Genomic DNA, 14,509 nt, shown 5'->3' with positions numbered 1-14,509 from the left:
ACCAGGGGTGGCCTATTATTTTAGACCAGGGGTGGCCCACTCTTTTAGACCAGGGATGGCCAGCTCTTTTAGACCAGGGGTGGCCTACTCTTTTAGACCAGGGGTGGCCTACTCTTTTAGACCAGGGGTGGCCTACTCTTTTAGACCTGGGGTGGCCTATTCTTTTAGACCAGGGGTGGTCTACTCTTTTAGACCAGGGGTGGCCTACTCTTTTAGACCAGGGGTGGCCAGCTCTTTTAGACCAGGGGTGGCCAGCTCATTAAGACCAGCGGTGGCCTATTCTTTTAGAACAGCGGTGGCCTACTCTTTTAGACCAGTGGTGGCCTATTCTTTTAGACCAGGGGTGGCCTATTATTTTAGACCAGGCGTAGCCTACTCTTTTAGACCTGGGGTGGCCTACTCTTTTAGACCTGGGGTGGCCTACTCTTTTAGACCAGGGGTGGCCCACTCTTTTAGACCAGGGGTGGCCAGCTCTTTTAGACCAGGGGTGGCCTATTCTTTTAGACCAGGGGTGGCCAGCTCTTTTAGACCAGGGGTGGCATATTATTTTAGACCAGGGGTGGCCTATTATTTTAGAACAGGGGTGGCTAGCTATTTTAGACCAGGGGTGGCCTATTCTTTTAGACCAGGGGTGGCCTACTCTTTTAGACCAGGGGTGGCCTACTCTTTTAGACCAGGGGTGGCCAATTCTTTTTGAACAGGGTTCCAACACTCTTTTAGACCAGGGGTGGCCAGCTCTTTTAGACCAGGGGTGGCAAGTTCTTTTAGACCAGGGGTGGCCAGCTCTTTTAGACCAGGGGTGGCATATTCTTTTAGACCAGGGGTGGCCTATTATTTTAGACCAGGGGTGGCTAGCTCTTTTAGACCAGGGGTGGCCTATTCTTTTAGACCAGGGGTGGTCTACTCTTTTAGACCAGGGGTGGCCCTCTCTTTTAGACCAGGAGTAGCTAGCTCTTTTAGACCAGTGGTGGCCCACTCTTTTATACCTGGGGTGGCCTAATTTTTTAGGCCGGCATGGCCAGCTCATTAAGACCAGGGATGGCCCACTCTTTTAGTCCAGGGGTGGCCTACTCTTTTAGACCAGGGGTGGCCTATTATTTTAGACCAGGGGTGGCCTATTATTTTAGACCAGGGGTGGCTAGCTCTTTTAGACCAGGGGTGGCCAGCTCTTTTAGACCAGTGGTGGCCTACTCTTTTAGACCAGGGGTGGCCAGCTCTTTTAGACCAGGGGTGGCCTACTCTTTTAGACCAGGGGTGGCCTACTCTTTTAGACCAGGGGTGGCCTACTCTTTTAGACCTGGGGTGGCCTACTCTTTTAGACCAGGGGTGGCCAGCTCTTTTAGACCAGGGGTGGCCCACTCTTTTAGACCAGGGGTGGCCTACTCTTTTAGACCAGGGGTGGCCTACTCTTTTAGACCAGGGGTGGCCCACTCTTTTAGACCAGGGGTGGCCAGCTCATTAAGACCAGCGGTGGCCTATTCTTTTAGAACAGCGGTGGCCTACTCTTTTAGACCAGTGGTGGCCTATTCTTTTAGACCAGGGGTGGCCTATTATTTTAGACCAGGGGTAGCCTACTCTTTTAGACCTGGGGTGGCCTACTCTTTTAGACCTGGGGTGGCCTACTCTTTTAGACCAGGGGTGGCCTACTCTTTTAGACCAGGGGTGTCCCACTCTTTTAGACCAGGGGTGGCCAGCTCTTTTAGACCAGGGGTGGCCTATTCTTTTAGAACAGCGGTGGCCTACTCTTTTAGACCATCGGTGGCCTACTCTTTTAGACCTGGGGTGGCCTACTCTTTTAGACCTGGGGTGGCCTACTCTTTTAGACCAGGGGTGGCCTACTCTTTTAGACCAGGGGTGGCCTACTCTTTTAGACCTGGGGTGGCCTACTCTTTTAGACCTGGGGTGGCCAGCTCATTAAGACCAGCGGTGGCCCACTGTTTTAGACCTGGGGTGGCCTACTCTTTTAGACCAGGGGCGGCCTACTCTTTTAGACCTGGGGCGGCCTACTCTTTTAGACCTGGGGTGGCCAGCTCTTTTAGACCAACGGTGGCCTACTCATTTAGACCTGGGGTGGCCTACTCATTTAGACCAGCGGTGGCCCACTCTTTTAGACCAGGGGTGGTCTACTCTTTTAGACCAGGGGTGGCCTACTCATTTAGACCAGCGGTGGCCCACTCTTTTTGACCAGGGGTGGCCAGCTCTTTTAGACCAGCGGTGGCCTACTCATTTAGACCTGGGGTGGCCTACTCATTTAGACCAGCGGTGGCCCACTCTTTTAGACCAGGGGTGGCCTATTTTTTTAGACCAGGGGTGGCCTACTCATTTAGACCAGCGGTGGCCCACTCTTTTAGACCAGGGGTGGCCTACTCTTTTAGACCTGGGGTGGCCTACTCTTTTAGACCAGGGGTGGCCTACTCTTTTAGACCAGCGGTGGCCTACTCTTTTAGACCAGCGGTGGCCCACTCTTTTAGACCAGGGGTGGCCTACTCTTTTAGACCAGGGGTGGCCTACTCTTTTAGACCAGGGGTGGCCCACTCTTTTAGACCAGGGGTGGCCCACTCTTTTAGACCAGGGGTGGCCTACTCTTTTAGACCAGCGGTGGCCTACTCTTTTAGACCAGCGGTGGCCCACTCTTTTAGACCAGGGGTGGCCTACTCTTTTAGACCAGGGGTGGCCTACTCTTTTAGACCAGGGGTGGCCTACTCTTTTAGACCAGGGGTGGCCTACTCTTTTAGACCAGCGGTGGCCAACTAATTTAGACCAGGGGTGGCCTACTCATTTAGACCAGCGGTGGCCAACTAATTTAGACCAGGGGTGTCCTACTCTTTTAGACCAGGGGTGGCCTACTCTTTTAGACCAGCGGTGGCCAACTAATTTAGACCAGGGGTGGCCTACTCTTTTAGACCAGCGGTGGCCAACTAATTTAGACCAGGGGTGGCCTACTCTTTTAGACCAGCAGTGGCCAACTAATTTAGACCAGGGGTGGCCTACTCTTTTAGACCAGCGGTGGCCAACTAATTTAGACCAGGGGTGGCCTACTCTTTTAGACCAGCGGTGGCCACTTAATTTAGACCAGGGGTGGCCTACTCTTTTAGACCAGCGGTGGCCAACTAATTTAGACCAGGGGTGGCCTACTCTTTTAGACCAGGGGTGGCCTACTCTTTTAGACCAGGGGTGGCCAGCTCCAGTTCTCAATGTTTCTGCACCCCCGAAAAACATCACAACGATGACGGCCCTATCTTGGCTATTCCTGCAATGAAGTGGCGTGACTATCCCCCCTAAAATATCCCATTCCCCTTTTCACCTCTTCTGCTACAGGTCCCAGGATCTTCTCACTCTAATGTCCTCATTGCACCCTGGGTATCTCTGTCTCTCTCTCTGTCTTGCTCTCTCTATGTTCAATTCAATTCAAAGGGCTTTATTGGCACGGGGAAAGTATGTTCACATTGCCAAAGCAAGTGAAATAGATAATAAGAAAACGTTAAATAAACAATATAAAATACAAAAGGGAAAATAAATAAACATAAATATGGGTTGTATTTACAATGGTGTTTGTTCTTCACTGGTTGCCCTTTTCTTGTGGCAACAGGTCACTACTATTGCTGCAGTGATGTACCTCTCTCTGTGGTATTTCATCCAGTAGATATGGGAGTTTATCAAAATTGGATTTGTTTTCAAATCCTTTGTGGGTCTGTGTAATCTAAGGGAAATATGTGTCTCTAATATGGTTATACATTTGGCAGGAGTTTAGGAAGTACATCTCAGTTTCCAACTCATTTTGTGGGCAGTGTGCACATAGCCTTCTCTTGAGAGTCAAATCTGCCTACGGCGGCATTTCTCAATATTAAGGTTATGCTCACTGAGTCTGTACATAGTCAAAGCTTTCATTGCTGTTGGGTCAGTCACAGTGGTCAGGTATTCTGCCACTGTTCAGGGCTAAATACCATTCTAGTTTTCTCAATTTCTTTGTTAATTCTTTCCAATGTGTCAAGTAATTATCTTTTTGTTTGCTCATGATTTGGTTTGGTCTAATTGTATTGCTGTTCTGGGGCTCTGTGGGATCTGTTTGTGAACAGAGCCCCAGGACCAGCTTGCTTAGGGGACTCTTTTCGAGGTTCATTTCTCTGTAGGTGATGGCTTTGTTATGGAAGGTTTGTGAATCGCTTCCTTTTAGGTGGTTGTAGAATTTGTGGAATTTAACGTCTCTTTTCTGGATTTTGAAAATGAGCGGGTATCGGCCTAATTCTGCTCTGCATGCATTATTGGTGTTTTACATTGTACATAGAGGATATTTTTGCATGCAGAGTCTCAATTTGGTGTTTGTCCCATTTTGTGAATTCTTGGTTGGTGAGGTGACCCCAGACCTCACAACCATAAAGGGCAATGGGTTCTATAACTGATTCAAGTAATTTTAGCCAGATCCTAATTGGTATGCCTTTTGTTGGCATAGAAGGCCCTTCTTGCCTTGTCCCTCAGATCGTTCACAGCTTTGTGGAAGTTACCTGTGGCGCTGATGTTTAGTCCGAGGTATGTATCGTTTTTTGTGTGATCTTGGGCAACGGTGTCGAGATGGAATTTGTATTTAGTGGTCCTGGCAACTGGACTTTTTTTGGAAGACCATTATTTTTGTCTTACTGAGACTTCATGTCAGGGCCCAGGTCTGGCAGAATCTGTGCAGAAGATCTAGGTACTGCTGTAGGCCGTCCTTGGTTGGGGACAGAAGCACCAGATCATAAGCAAACAATAGACATTTGACTTCAGATTCTAGTAGGGTGAGGCCGTCTAGACTGTTCTAGACTGTTCTAGTGCCCTCGACAATTTGTTGATATACAGTGCCTTTGGAAAGTATTCAGACCCTTTGACTTTTTATATATTTTCTGTTTTATGTTATAGCCTTTTTCTAAAATGTATTAAATACTAAAAAATACTAATACTAATACTAAAAATCCGTAGCAATCTACACACAATACCCCATACTGACGAAGCGAAAACAGGTTTTTATACATTTTTGCAAATGTTTTTAAAATAAAAAACAGAAATACCTTTTTTACATAACTATTCAGACCCTTTGCTATGAGACTTCAAATTGAGCTCAGGTGCATCCGGTTTCCATTGATCATCCTTGAGATGTTTCTACAACTTGATTGGAGTCCACCTGTGGTAAATTAAATTGATTGGACATTATTTGGAAAGGCACACACTTGTCTATGTAAGGTCCCACAGTTGACAGTGCATGTCAGAGCAAAAACTAAGCCATGAGGTAGAAGAAATTGTCTGTAGAGCTCCGAGACAGGATTGTGTCGAGGCACAGATCTGGGGAAGGGTACCAACAAATTTCTGCAGCATTGAAGGTCACCAAGAACACAGTGTCCTCCATCATTCTTAAATGGAAAAAGTTTGGAACCACCAAGACTCTTTCTAGAGCTGGCCGTCCGACTAAACTGAGCAATCGGGGGAGAAGGGCCTTGGTCAGGGATGTGACCAAGAACCTGATGGTCACTCTGACAGAGCTCCAGAGTTCCTCTGTGGAGATGAGAGAACCTTCCAGAAGGACACCATCTCTGCAGCCCTCCACCAATCAGGCCTTTATGGTAGAGTGGCCAGACGGAAGCCACTCCTCAGTAAAAAGCACATGACAGCCTGCTTGGAGTTTGCCAAAAGGCACTTAAGACTCTCACCATGAGAAACAAGATTCTCTGATCTGATGAAACCAAGATTGAACTCTTTGGCCTGAATGCCAAGCGTCACATCTGGAGGAAACCTGGCACTATCCCTACGGTGAAGCATGGTGGTGGCAGCATCATGCTGTGGGGGTGTTTTTCAGCGGCAGGTTCGAGACAAAGATGAACGGAGCAAAGTACAGAGAGATCCTTGATGAAAACCTGCTCCATAGTGCACAGGACCTCAGACTGGGGGCAAAGGTTCACCTCCCAACAGGACAACGACCCTAAGCACACAGCCAAGACAACGCAGGAGTGGATTCGGGACAAGTCTCTGAATGTCCTTGAGTGGCCCAGCCAGAGCCCAGAGTGGAACCCGATCTAACATCTCAGGAGAGACCTGAAAATAGCTCTGCAGCAACGCTCCACATCCAACCTGACAGCTTGAGAGGATCTGCAGACAAGAATGGGAGAAACTCCCTAGATACAGGTGTGCCAAGCTTGTAGCGTCATACCCAAGAAGACTCAAGGCTGTCATTGCTGCCGAAGGTGCTTCAACAAAATACTGAGTAAAGGGTCTGAATACTTACGGAAATTACATTTTGTTCATTTTATTAATTAGCAAACATTTCTAAAAACCTGTTTTTGCTTCGTCATTATGGGGTTTTGTGAGCAGATTGATGAGGGGAAAAAAACAATTGAATCATTTTTAGAATAAGGCTGTAGCGTAACAAAATGTGTAAATAGTCGAAGGGTTTGAATACTTTCCGAAGGCACTGTAGATGTATGTTGAAGAGTTTGTATCCCTTTCTCGCCCTGTGGAAAGAAATCTGTGTTTCTTTGCCAATTTTAACTGCACACTTGTTGTTTGTGTATATGGACTTCATAATTTGGTATGTTTTTCCCCCAAAACCTATTTCCATCAATTTGTATATCAGACCCTTTTTTGAAATCAACAAAGCATGTGTAAACTTGTTTTGGTTTGTTTGTTTGTTTGTCAATTAGGGTGTGCAGGGTGAATACATGGTCTGTTGTACGGTAATTTGGTAAAAAGCCACATTGACATTTGCTCAGTACATTGTTTTCACTGAGGAAATGTACGAGTCTTATGTTAATGATATTGCAGAGGATTTTCCCACGGTTGCTGTTGACACATATCCAATGGTAGTTATTGGGTTCAAATTTGTCTCCACTTTTGTGGATTGTGGTGATCGGTCCTTGGTTCCGAATATTGGAGAAGATGCCAGAGCTGAGGATGATATCTCTCTCTCTCTCTCTCTCTCTCTCTCTCTCTCTCTCTCTCTCTCTCTCTCTCTCTCTCTCTCTCTCTCTTTCTTTTTCTCTCTTTCTCTATCTCTCTCTCCACCTCCTCTCTCTCTTTCTTCCCATCCCTCCCTCCCTCCCTCTCCATTTTTCTCTTTTTCTCTATCTACTTATTTCTCTCCCTTTCTCTTCCTCCTCTTCCCTCTCTCTCTTTCTCTCTCTTTCTCTTCCTCCCTCTCTGTTTCTCTTTTTCACTTCCCCCCCTCTTTCTCTCTTTCACTTCCCCTCGCTCTTTCTCTCTATTTATTTTTCTCTTCCTCCCCCTCCCTCTCTCTTTCTTTCTTTCTCTCTCTCACTCCCCTTCCCTCTTTCTCTCTCTTTCTCTCACTCCCCCATCTCTCTTTCTCTCGCTCTTCCACTCTCTATCTCTCTTCCTCACTCTCTCTCTCTCTCTTCCACAGTGATGTACTCTCCTCCTGCTGCTGCTGTTACTCCAGCCTCAGCTTGGTGCAGCTGCTCCACTGTGGCGCTCAATGCATTTTTAAAGAGTCCATCAAGTTCTAGCGCAACTTGTTTTAAAAATAAATCTGCTGATTAATTTATTGGGCGGAGTTGGGGGTATATGGGAGGGGAAAGAAGAGGGATTCACCTTAGCTGGGTGATGCAGGAAACAAACATGAAGCCCCCTTCTGTTCTCTCCTTTCAGGATCCCTCTTTCCGTTCGCTCCTTTCAGGATCCCCCCTTCCGTTCGCTCCTTTCAGGATCCCCCTTCCGTTCGCTCCTTTCAGGATCCCTCCTTCCGTTCGCTCCTTTCAGGATCCCCCCTTCCGTTCGCTCCCTTCAGGATCACTCCTTCCGTTCGCTCCTTTCAGGATCACTCCTTCCGTTCGCTCCTTTCAGGATCACTCCTTCCGTTCGCTCCTTTCAGGATCACTCCTTCCGTTCGCTCCTTTCAGGATCACTCCTTCCGTTCGCTCCTTTCAGGATCCCTCCTTCCGTTCGCTCCTTTCAGGATCACTCCTTCCGTTCGCTCCTTTCAGGATCACTCCTTCCGTTCGCTCCTTTCAGGATCCCTCCTTCCATTCGCTCCTTTCAGGATCACTCCTTCCGTTCGCTCCTTTCAGGAACACTCCTTCTGTTCGCTCCTTTCAGGATCCCCCCTTCCCTTCGCTCCTTTCAGGATCCCTCCTTCCGTTCGCTCCTTTCAGGATCCCCCCTTCCGTTCGCTCCTTTCAGGATCACTCCTTCCGTTCGCTACTTTCAGGATCCCCTCCTTCCGTTCGCTCCTTTCAGGATCACTCCTTCCGTTCGCTACTTTCAGGATCCCCTCCTTCCGTTCGCTCCATTCAGGATCCCCTCCTTCCGTTCGCTCCATTCAGGATCCCCCCTTCCGTTCGCTCCCTTCAGGATCCCATGTCAGTTAGTCTCCACTGGATATTGTGTGTGTGTGTGTGTGTGCGTGTGCGTGTGTGTTTGTCCTAGTTTTACCTCTTGTTTGGGACATGGTGTATTTTGGCCTGTCATGGAGGACTGTGGGACGTGCTGTTCTGTGTCGACAGGGCTTGTTTTTTTAACACATACAACTAAGACTAGTCAGCGGTCATCAGTACAGTGAGAGGGCCAGTCTATGGAGAAGAGGTTGTGATGTGATGTTGTGTGCTCCTTAGTAGTCAGTGGACAGTGGCATAGGTAGCACTTTACATTCTCAATCACACAGAGCTACCAACTGTAGCATAGAGTTCTCTCCACTCTCTTCTGGAAATGACTTGGCTTTCTTTCATGTTGGCCTTTTTACATTTCGCAGACACAGCAGCAAAACAACTCAATCTGATCAAGTGTGTGTAAGAAATTGCGTGTGTGTGTGTGTGTGTGTGTGTGTGTGTGTGTGTGTGTGTGTGTGTGTGTGTGTGTGTGTGTGTGTGTGTGTGTGTGTGTGTGTGTGTGTGTGTGTGTGTGCTCGTGTGTGTGTTCGTGTGTGTGCTCGTGTGTGTGCTCGTGTGTGTGTATGTGTATGTGTGCTCGTGTGTGTGCTCGTGTGTGTGTGCGTGTGTGCATGGTACACTTAGGACACTTCCCAAATGTTTCGCTCCTCAATCAAAATCAAAACGTTCACCTCTCTAGCCCCCAGATACTACATGATGGAAAATACATGTATGTTACTTTGAAGGACACCAAAATGGCAGTATGATATACAGGAGTTAGACTCATACCCTTTTCCTGTCACATCCACAGTCCAACACATCTACAGTCATGATGCATGATGAACGGGAACCTTGTTTTTCATGGGAGGAAAACGGACAGTCCATTCTGAAAATATATGCATAGTATTACATGAAAATGCATCTTTGACAATTAGGGTTTACTTACCATACTTACTTACTTCTTGGTTCCTGGAGGAAAATCAACTAACTAAATGTCTCCAAAGCTGCCGGTCTTGGGCTGCTTTCTTTGCTTCTGGCCATGAGCCATGACAAGTGGCTGCAGTTAGGTCATACTAGTCGTAACTGTGGATCTCTCATACACTGCGTATTTAAATCCCTAGACTGTGGGTGTACCTATTCGGCTATCACACCTGACTCTGCGAGATGAGAGACGCGTGATCTGTCTCTGCGAGATGAGAAACGAGTGACTCAAAGCTTTGCGCACATTTCCTATTAACCGTGTTTGATCTAACACACTTTGGGTAGAGGATTAAGAATGCAGGCAACTTCTGTTGTTGCATCTATGAAAAGCCTGTGCTGCTAATGAATGGCCTATGTATGGCTTATGAATTTCCTATGGTTGGCTTATAAATGGCTTATGTATGGCTTATGAATGGCCTATGTACTGCTTATGAATGGCCTAGGTATGGCTCATGAATGGCCCATGTATGGCTTATGAATAGCCTATGTATGGCTTATGAATGGCCTATGTACTGCTTATGAATGGCCTGGGTATGGCTTATTAATGTGATATGAAGTCCTTATGCAGGTACCCTTCAAGTTAAGTTTTACCAAGCTTTTCCAACCTCCCACCATTAAAAAAACTGTCTCTCTCATATCATCATGAAAGTGTGTTCATGTACAGCTTATGAATGTGGTATGTATGGGGTACTAATGTGTTATGAAGTCCTTACGCAGGCACCCTTCAGCAAAAGTATCACCAACATTTTCTCCCAGTGAATTCTGAATTCCTCCTCTCATATCAATGGAAGTGTGATATGTGCTTCATGCATTGCTTGGCACTGAGCCATTGTTTCATCCCATCCAGGGAGAGACATTTCCCCTGTTTGCGATTTTAACGGGGCTGGTTGCCGATCAGCGACAGATGTTCTGTCGTCTCGCCACATGGGATAGGTGTCTGTCGCTCTGCTTAATTATAGAGGATACTTGCCATCTCTCAAACTGCCACAGTGCACCATGGGACTTGGAAGTGGTTATAAATTGCAAGGTATACCGTAGATCAGGGTTCCCCAACTGGCGGCTAGCAGGACGAATTTGGCCCACGGGTGGTTTTATTTGGCCCCCCAAGTTTTGGAAAGGCCATCACATTTTTTTTCAAGGATAGGTTGTGAGTATCGTAGAATAGTCCAAATCCATTTTTTTGTTTTGTTATTTTGCTGAAAGCAAAGCAGTTTAGTCTGTGGAGCTTGGACAACAGCTCAACTTGAGGATTCTCGAATATGTAGATTAGCCCTGGCATGGTTGGCATACAAGTTACATGGTTGACATACTAGTTACATGGTCGACATACTAGTTACATGGTCGACATACTAGTTACATGGTTAACATACTAGTTGAATGGTTGACATACTAGTTGAATGGTTGACAAACTAGTTGAATGGTTGACATACTAGTTACATGGTCGACATACTAGTTGCCTGGTTGAATATATTAGGTACATGGTTGACATACTAGTTGAATGGTTGACATACTAGTTGTGTGGTTGACATACTAGTTACATGGTTGACATACTAGTTTCCTGGTTGACATACTAGTTACATGGTTGACATACTAGTTGAATGGTTGACATACTAGTTGCGTGGTTGACATACTAGTTACATGGTTGACATACTAGTTGAATGGTTGACATACTAGTTACGTGGTTGACATACTAGTTGAATGGTTGACATACTAGTTACATGGTTGACATACTAGTTGCCTGGTTGACATACTAGTTGAATGGTTGACATACTAGTTGAATGGTTGACATACTAGTTGAATGGTTGACATACTAGTTACATGGTTGACATACTAGTTACATGGTTGACATACTAGTTGAATGGTTGACATACTAGTTGCGTGGTTGACATACTAGTTGAATGGTTGACATACTAGTTGCCTGGTTGACATACTAGTTGAATGGTTAACATACTAGTTACATGGTTGACATACTAGTTGAATGGTTGACATACTAGTTGAATGGTTGACATACTAGTTGAATGGTTGACATACTAGTTACATGGTTGACATACTAGTTACATGGTTGACATACTAGTTGAATGGTTGACATACTAGTTGCGTGGTTGACATACTAGTTACATGGTTGACATACTAGTTGAATGGTTGACATACTAGTTACATGGTTGACATACTAGTTGAATGGTTGACATACTAGTTGAATGGTTGATATACTAGTTGAATGGTTGACATACTAGTTGAATGGTTGACATACTAGTTACATGGTTGACATACTAGTTACATGGTTGACATACTAGTTGAATGGTTGACATACTAGTTGCGTGGTTGACATACTAGTTACATGGTTGACATACTAGTTGAATGGTTGACATACTAGTTGCGTGGTTGACATACTAGGTACATGGTTGACATACTAGTTGCCTGGTTGTCATACTAGTTACATGGTTGACATACTAGTTGCCTGGTTGTCATACTAGTTACATGGTTGACATAGTAGTTACATGATTTACATACTAGTTGAATGGTTGACATACTAGTTGCCTGGTTTACATAGTAGTTACATGGTTGACATACTAGTTACATGGTTGACATACTAGTTGAATAGTTGACATACTAGTTGGATGGTTGACAAACTAGTTAATGGTCGACATACTAGTTGCCTGGTTGACATACTAGTTGATTGGTTAACATACTAGTTGAATGGTTGACATACTAGTTGAATGGTTGACATACTAGTTGCGTGGTTGACATACTAGTTACATGGTTGACATACTAGTTGCATGGTTGACATACTAGTTGCATGGTTGACAAACTAGTTGAATGGTTGACATACTAGTTGAATGGTTGACAAACTAGTTGAATAGTTGACATACTAGTTGGATGGTTGACAAACGAGTTAATGGTCGACATACTAGTTGCCTGGTTGACATACTGGTTGAATGGTTAACATACTAGTTACATGGTTGACATACTAGTTGAATGGTTGACATACTAGTTGAATGGTTGACATACTAGTTGAATGGTTGACATACTAGTTGCCTGGTTGACATACTAGTTACATGGTTAACATACTAGTTGAATGGTTGACATACTAGTTGCATGGTTAACATACTAGTTGCATGGTTGACATACTAGGTACATGGTTGACATACTAGTTGCCTGGTTGTCATACTAGTTACCTGGTTGACATAGTAGTTGCCTGGTTGACATACTAGTTACATGGTTAACATACTAGTTGAATGGTTGACATACTAGTTACATGGTTGACATACTAGGTACATGGTTGACATACTAGTTACATGGTTGACATACTAGTTGAATGGTTGATATACTAGTTACATGGTTGACATACTAGTTGAATGGTTGACATACTAGTTGAATGGTTGACATACTAGTTGAATGGTTGACAAACTAGTTGAATGGTTGACATACTAGTTGAATGGTTGACAAACTTGTTGAATGGTTGACATACTAGTTACATGGTTGACATACTAGTTACATGGTTGACATACTAGTTACATGGTTGACATACTAGTTGAATGGTTGACATACTAGTTACATGGTTCATATTTCATAGCGGTTGAATTCACAATACAAGGTTCTCCGTCGTGAGGGTTAAACCCAAACAGTTCAAATTGTCACAATACATTGCATATTCAGTATGGGGTTTATAACACAAATCTATTTTAGTCATGTGAGATGTGATATTTGTGATTCTGCAGCTGCTGGAATATATAATGAAATAAGTATGTAAACATACAGAAGCTGAAAGCAAATACGTGTTACCCTTGGTTCAGTTCACCATGCATGCCCTGGTGCCTCCATCCAACTATTAACAAAAGCTGAAGTTTTGTCAGCAAGGCAGAAAGAGAAATGGCCCGATGCCTCAGTGATGTTTAGTTCTATCTGCCTAGGGAGAGACTACAGTTGAAAATTAGCTGTCTGGCACAAAATCTGGCACCTTCACAAAAAAACTTGATTAATGTGCGTGTTCCCTGTCACATAAACCTACGGTTATAATGTAGTGGCCTAGGGTGGTCCAGCCTCTGGATCCCATTTACTATACACCGCTGTGAGCATGGGTTTGAACCCACTGCTCTAGTGTTTACATTTTAGACATTTAGCAGACTCTTTTATCTAATAGTGAGTACATACATTTTAATACTTTTCTACTGTTCCCCCATGGAATCAAACCCACAACCCTTGCCTTGCAATTGGCATGCTCTACCAACTGAGCTACACGGGACTACACTCTCTCCTGTTTCACTACCCTGTCTAATAAACAGCTCCTGTTTCACTACCCTGTCTAATAAACAGCACCTGTTTCACTACCCTGTCTAATAAACAGCTCCTGTTTCACTACCCTGTCTAATAAACAGCACCTGTTTCACTACTCTGTCTAATAAACAGCACCTGTTTCACTACCCTGTCTAATAAACAGCTCCTGTTTCACTACCCTGTCTAATAAACAGCTGCTGTTTCACTACCCTGTCTAATAAACAGCACCTGTTTCACTACCCTGTCTAATAAACAGCTCCTGTTTCACTACCCTGTCTAATAAACAGCACCTGTTTCACTACCCTGTCTAATAGACAGGAACATTACTAAAGAAGTAGAGTATACTGAGAGTAATGTGGATCTCCCCTTCTGTTTAGGTGGTGATACTGTACTTCAGCCCCAGCGTGTTGCGCTGTATCCTCCTGAGATGGGTGCGTCTCCTGGGCTTTGCCACTGCCTACGGAACAGTGATCCTGAAGCTTTACAGGTTTGCTACAGGTCTACTTTCTTGTACAGGTCTTTCACATGGGGTGTATTCATTAGTGCATGCCGTATGCAAAATGTTTTGCGCCATGGTAAACGTTTTGAAGCTGCATATTCGGGTAGGTTCCTCTCTGTTTCGGCCTGTTTGGTTCCTAGTGAATATACCCAAGCTGTATCATGCAGAAATCAATCCCATAATATGGTACTGGTACTCCCTGTATATAGCTCTACATTGTTCTGGTACTGGTACTGCATGTATATACAGTAGTTTGGATTTTCTATATTTTAGAATAATAGTGAAGATGTCAAAACTATGAAATAACACATTTGGAATCATGTAGTAACCAAAAAAAAGTGGTGTTTGGTAGGCCATTATTGTAAGAATTTGTTCTTAACTGGCTTACCTAGTTAATAAAGGTTAAATA

At 44.8% G+C, this 14,509-nt stretch overlaps 1 protein-coding gene across 1 annotated transcript in view; it reads left to right on the top strand.

The window, feature by feature from the left end:
* Positions 1–14,509, top strand: part of LOC129844913 (probable G-protein coupled receptor 158) — a 105,705-nt gene that overhangs the window by 81,700 nt on the left and 9,496 nt on the right. Inside the window, exon 6 of the mRNA XM_055913072.1 lies at positions 13,979–14,088. Within this exon, the coding sequence (XP_055769047.1) occupies positions 13,979–14,088 (110 nt within the window). The remainder of the gene's footprint in view (positions 1–13,978; positions 14,089–14,509) is intronic.

This window comes from Salvelinus fontinalis, unplaced genomic scaffold (genome assembly GCF_029448725.1).
Source record: "Salvelinus fontinalis isolate EN_2023a unplaced genomic scaffold, ASM2944872v1 scaffold_0249, whole genome shotgun sequence".
NCBI classification, from domain to species: Eukaryota; Metazoa; Chordata; class Actinopteri; order Salmoniformes; family Salmonidae; genus Salvelinus; species Salvelinus fontinalis.
This window is presented reverse-complemented; position numbering and strand designations above follow the sequence as displayed.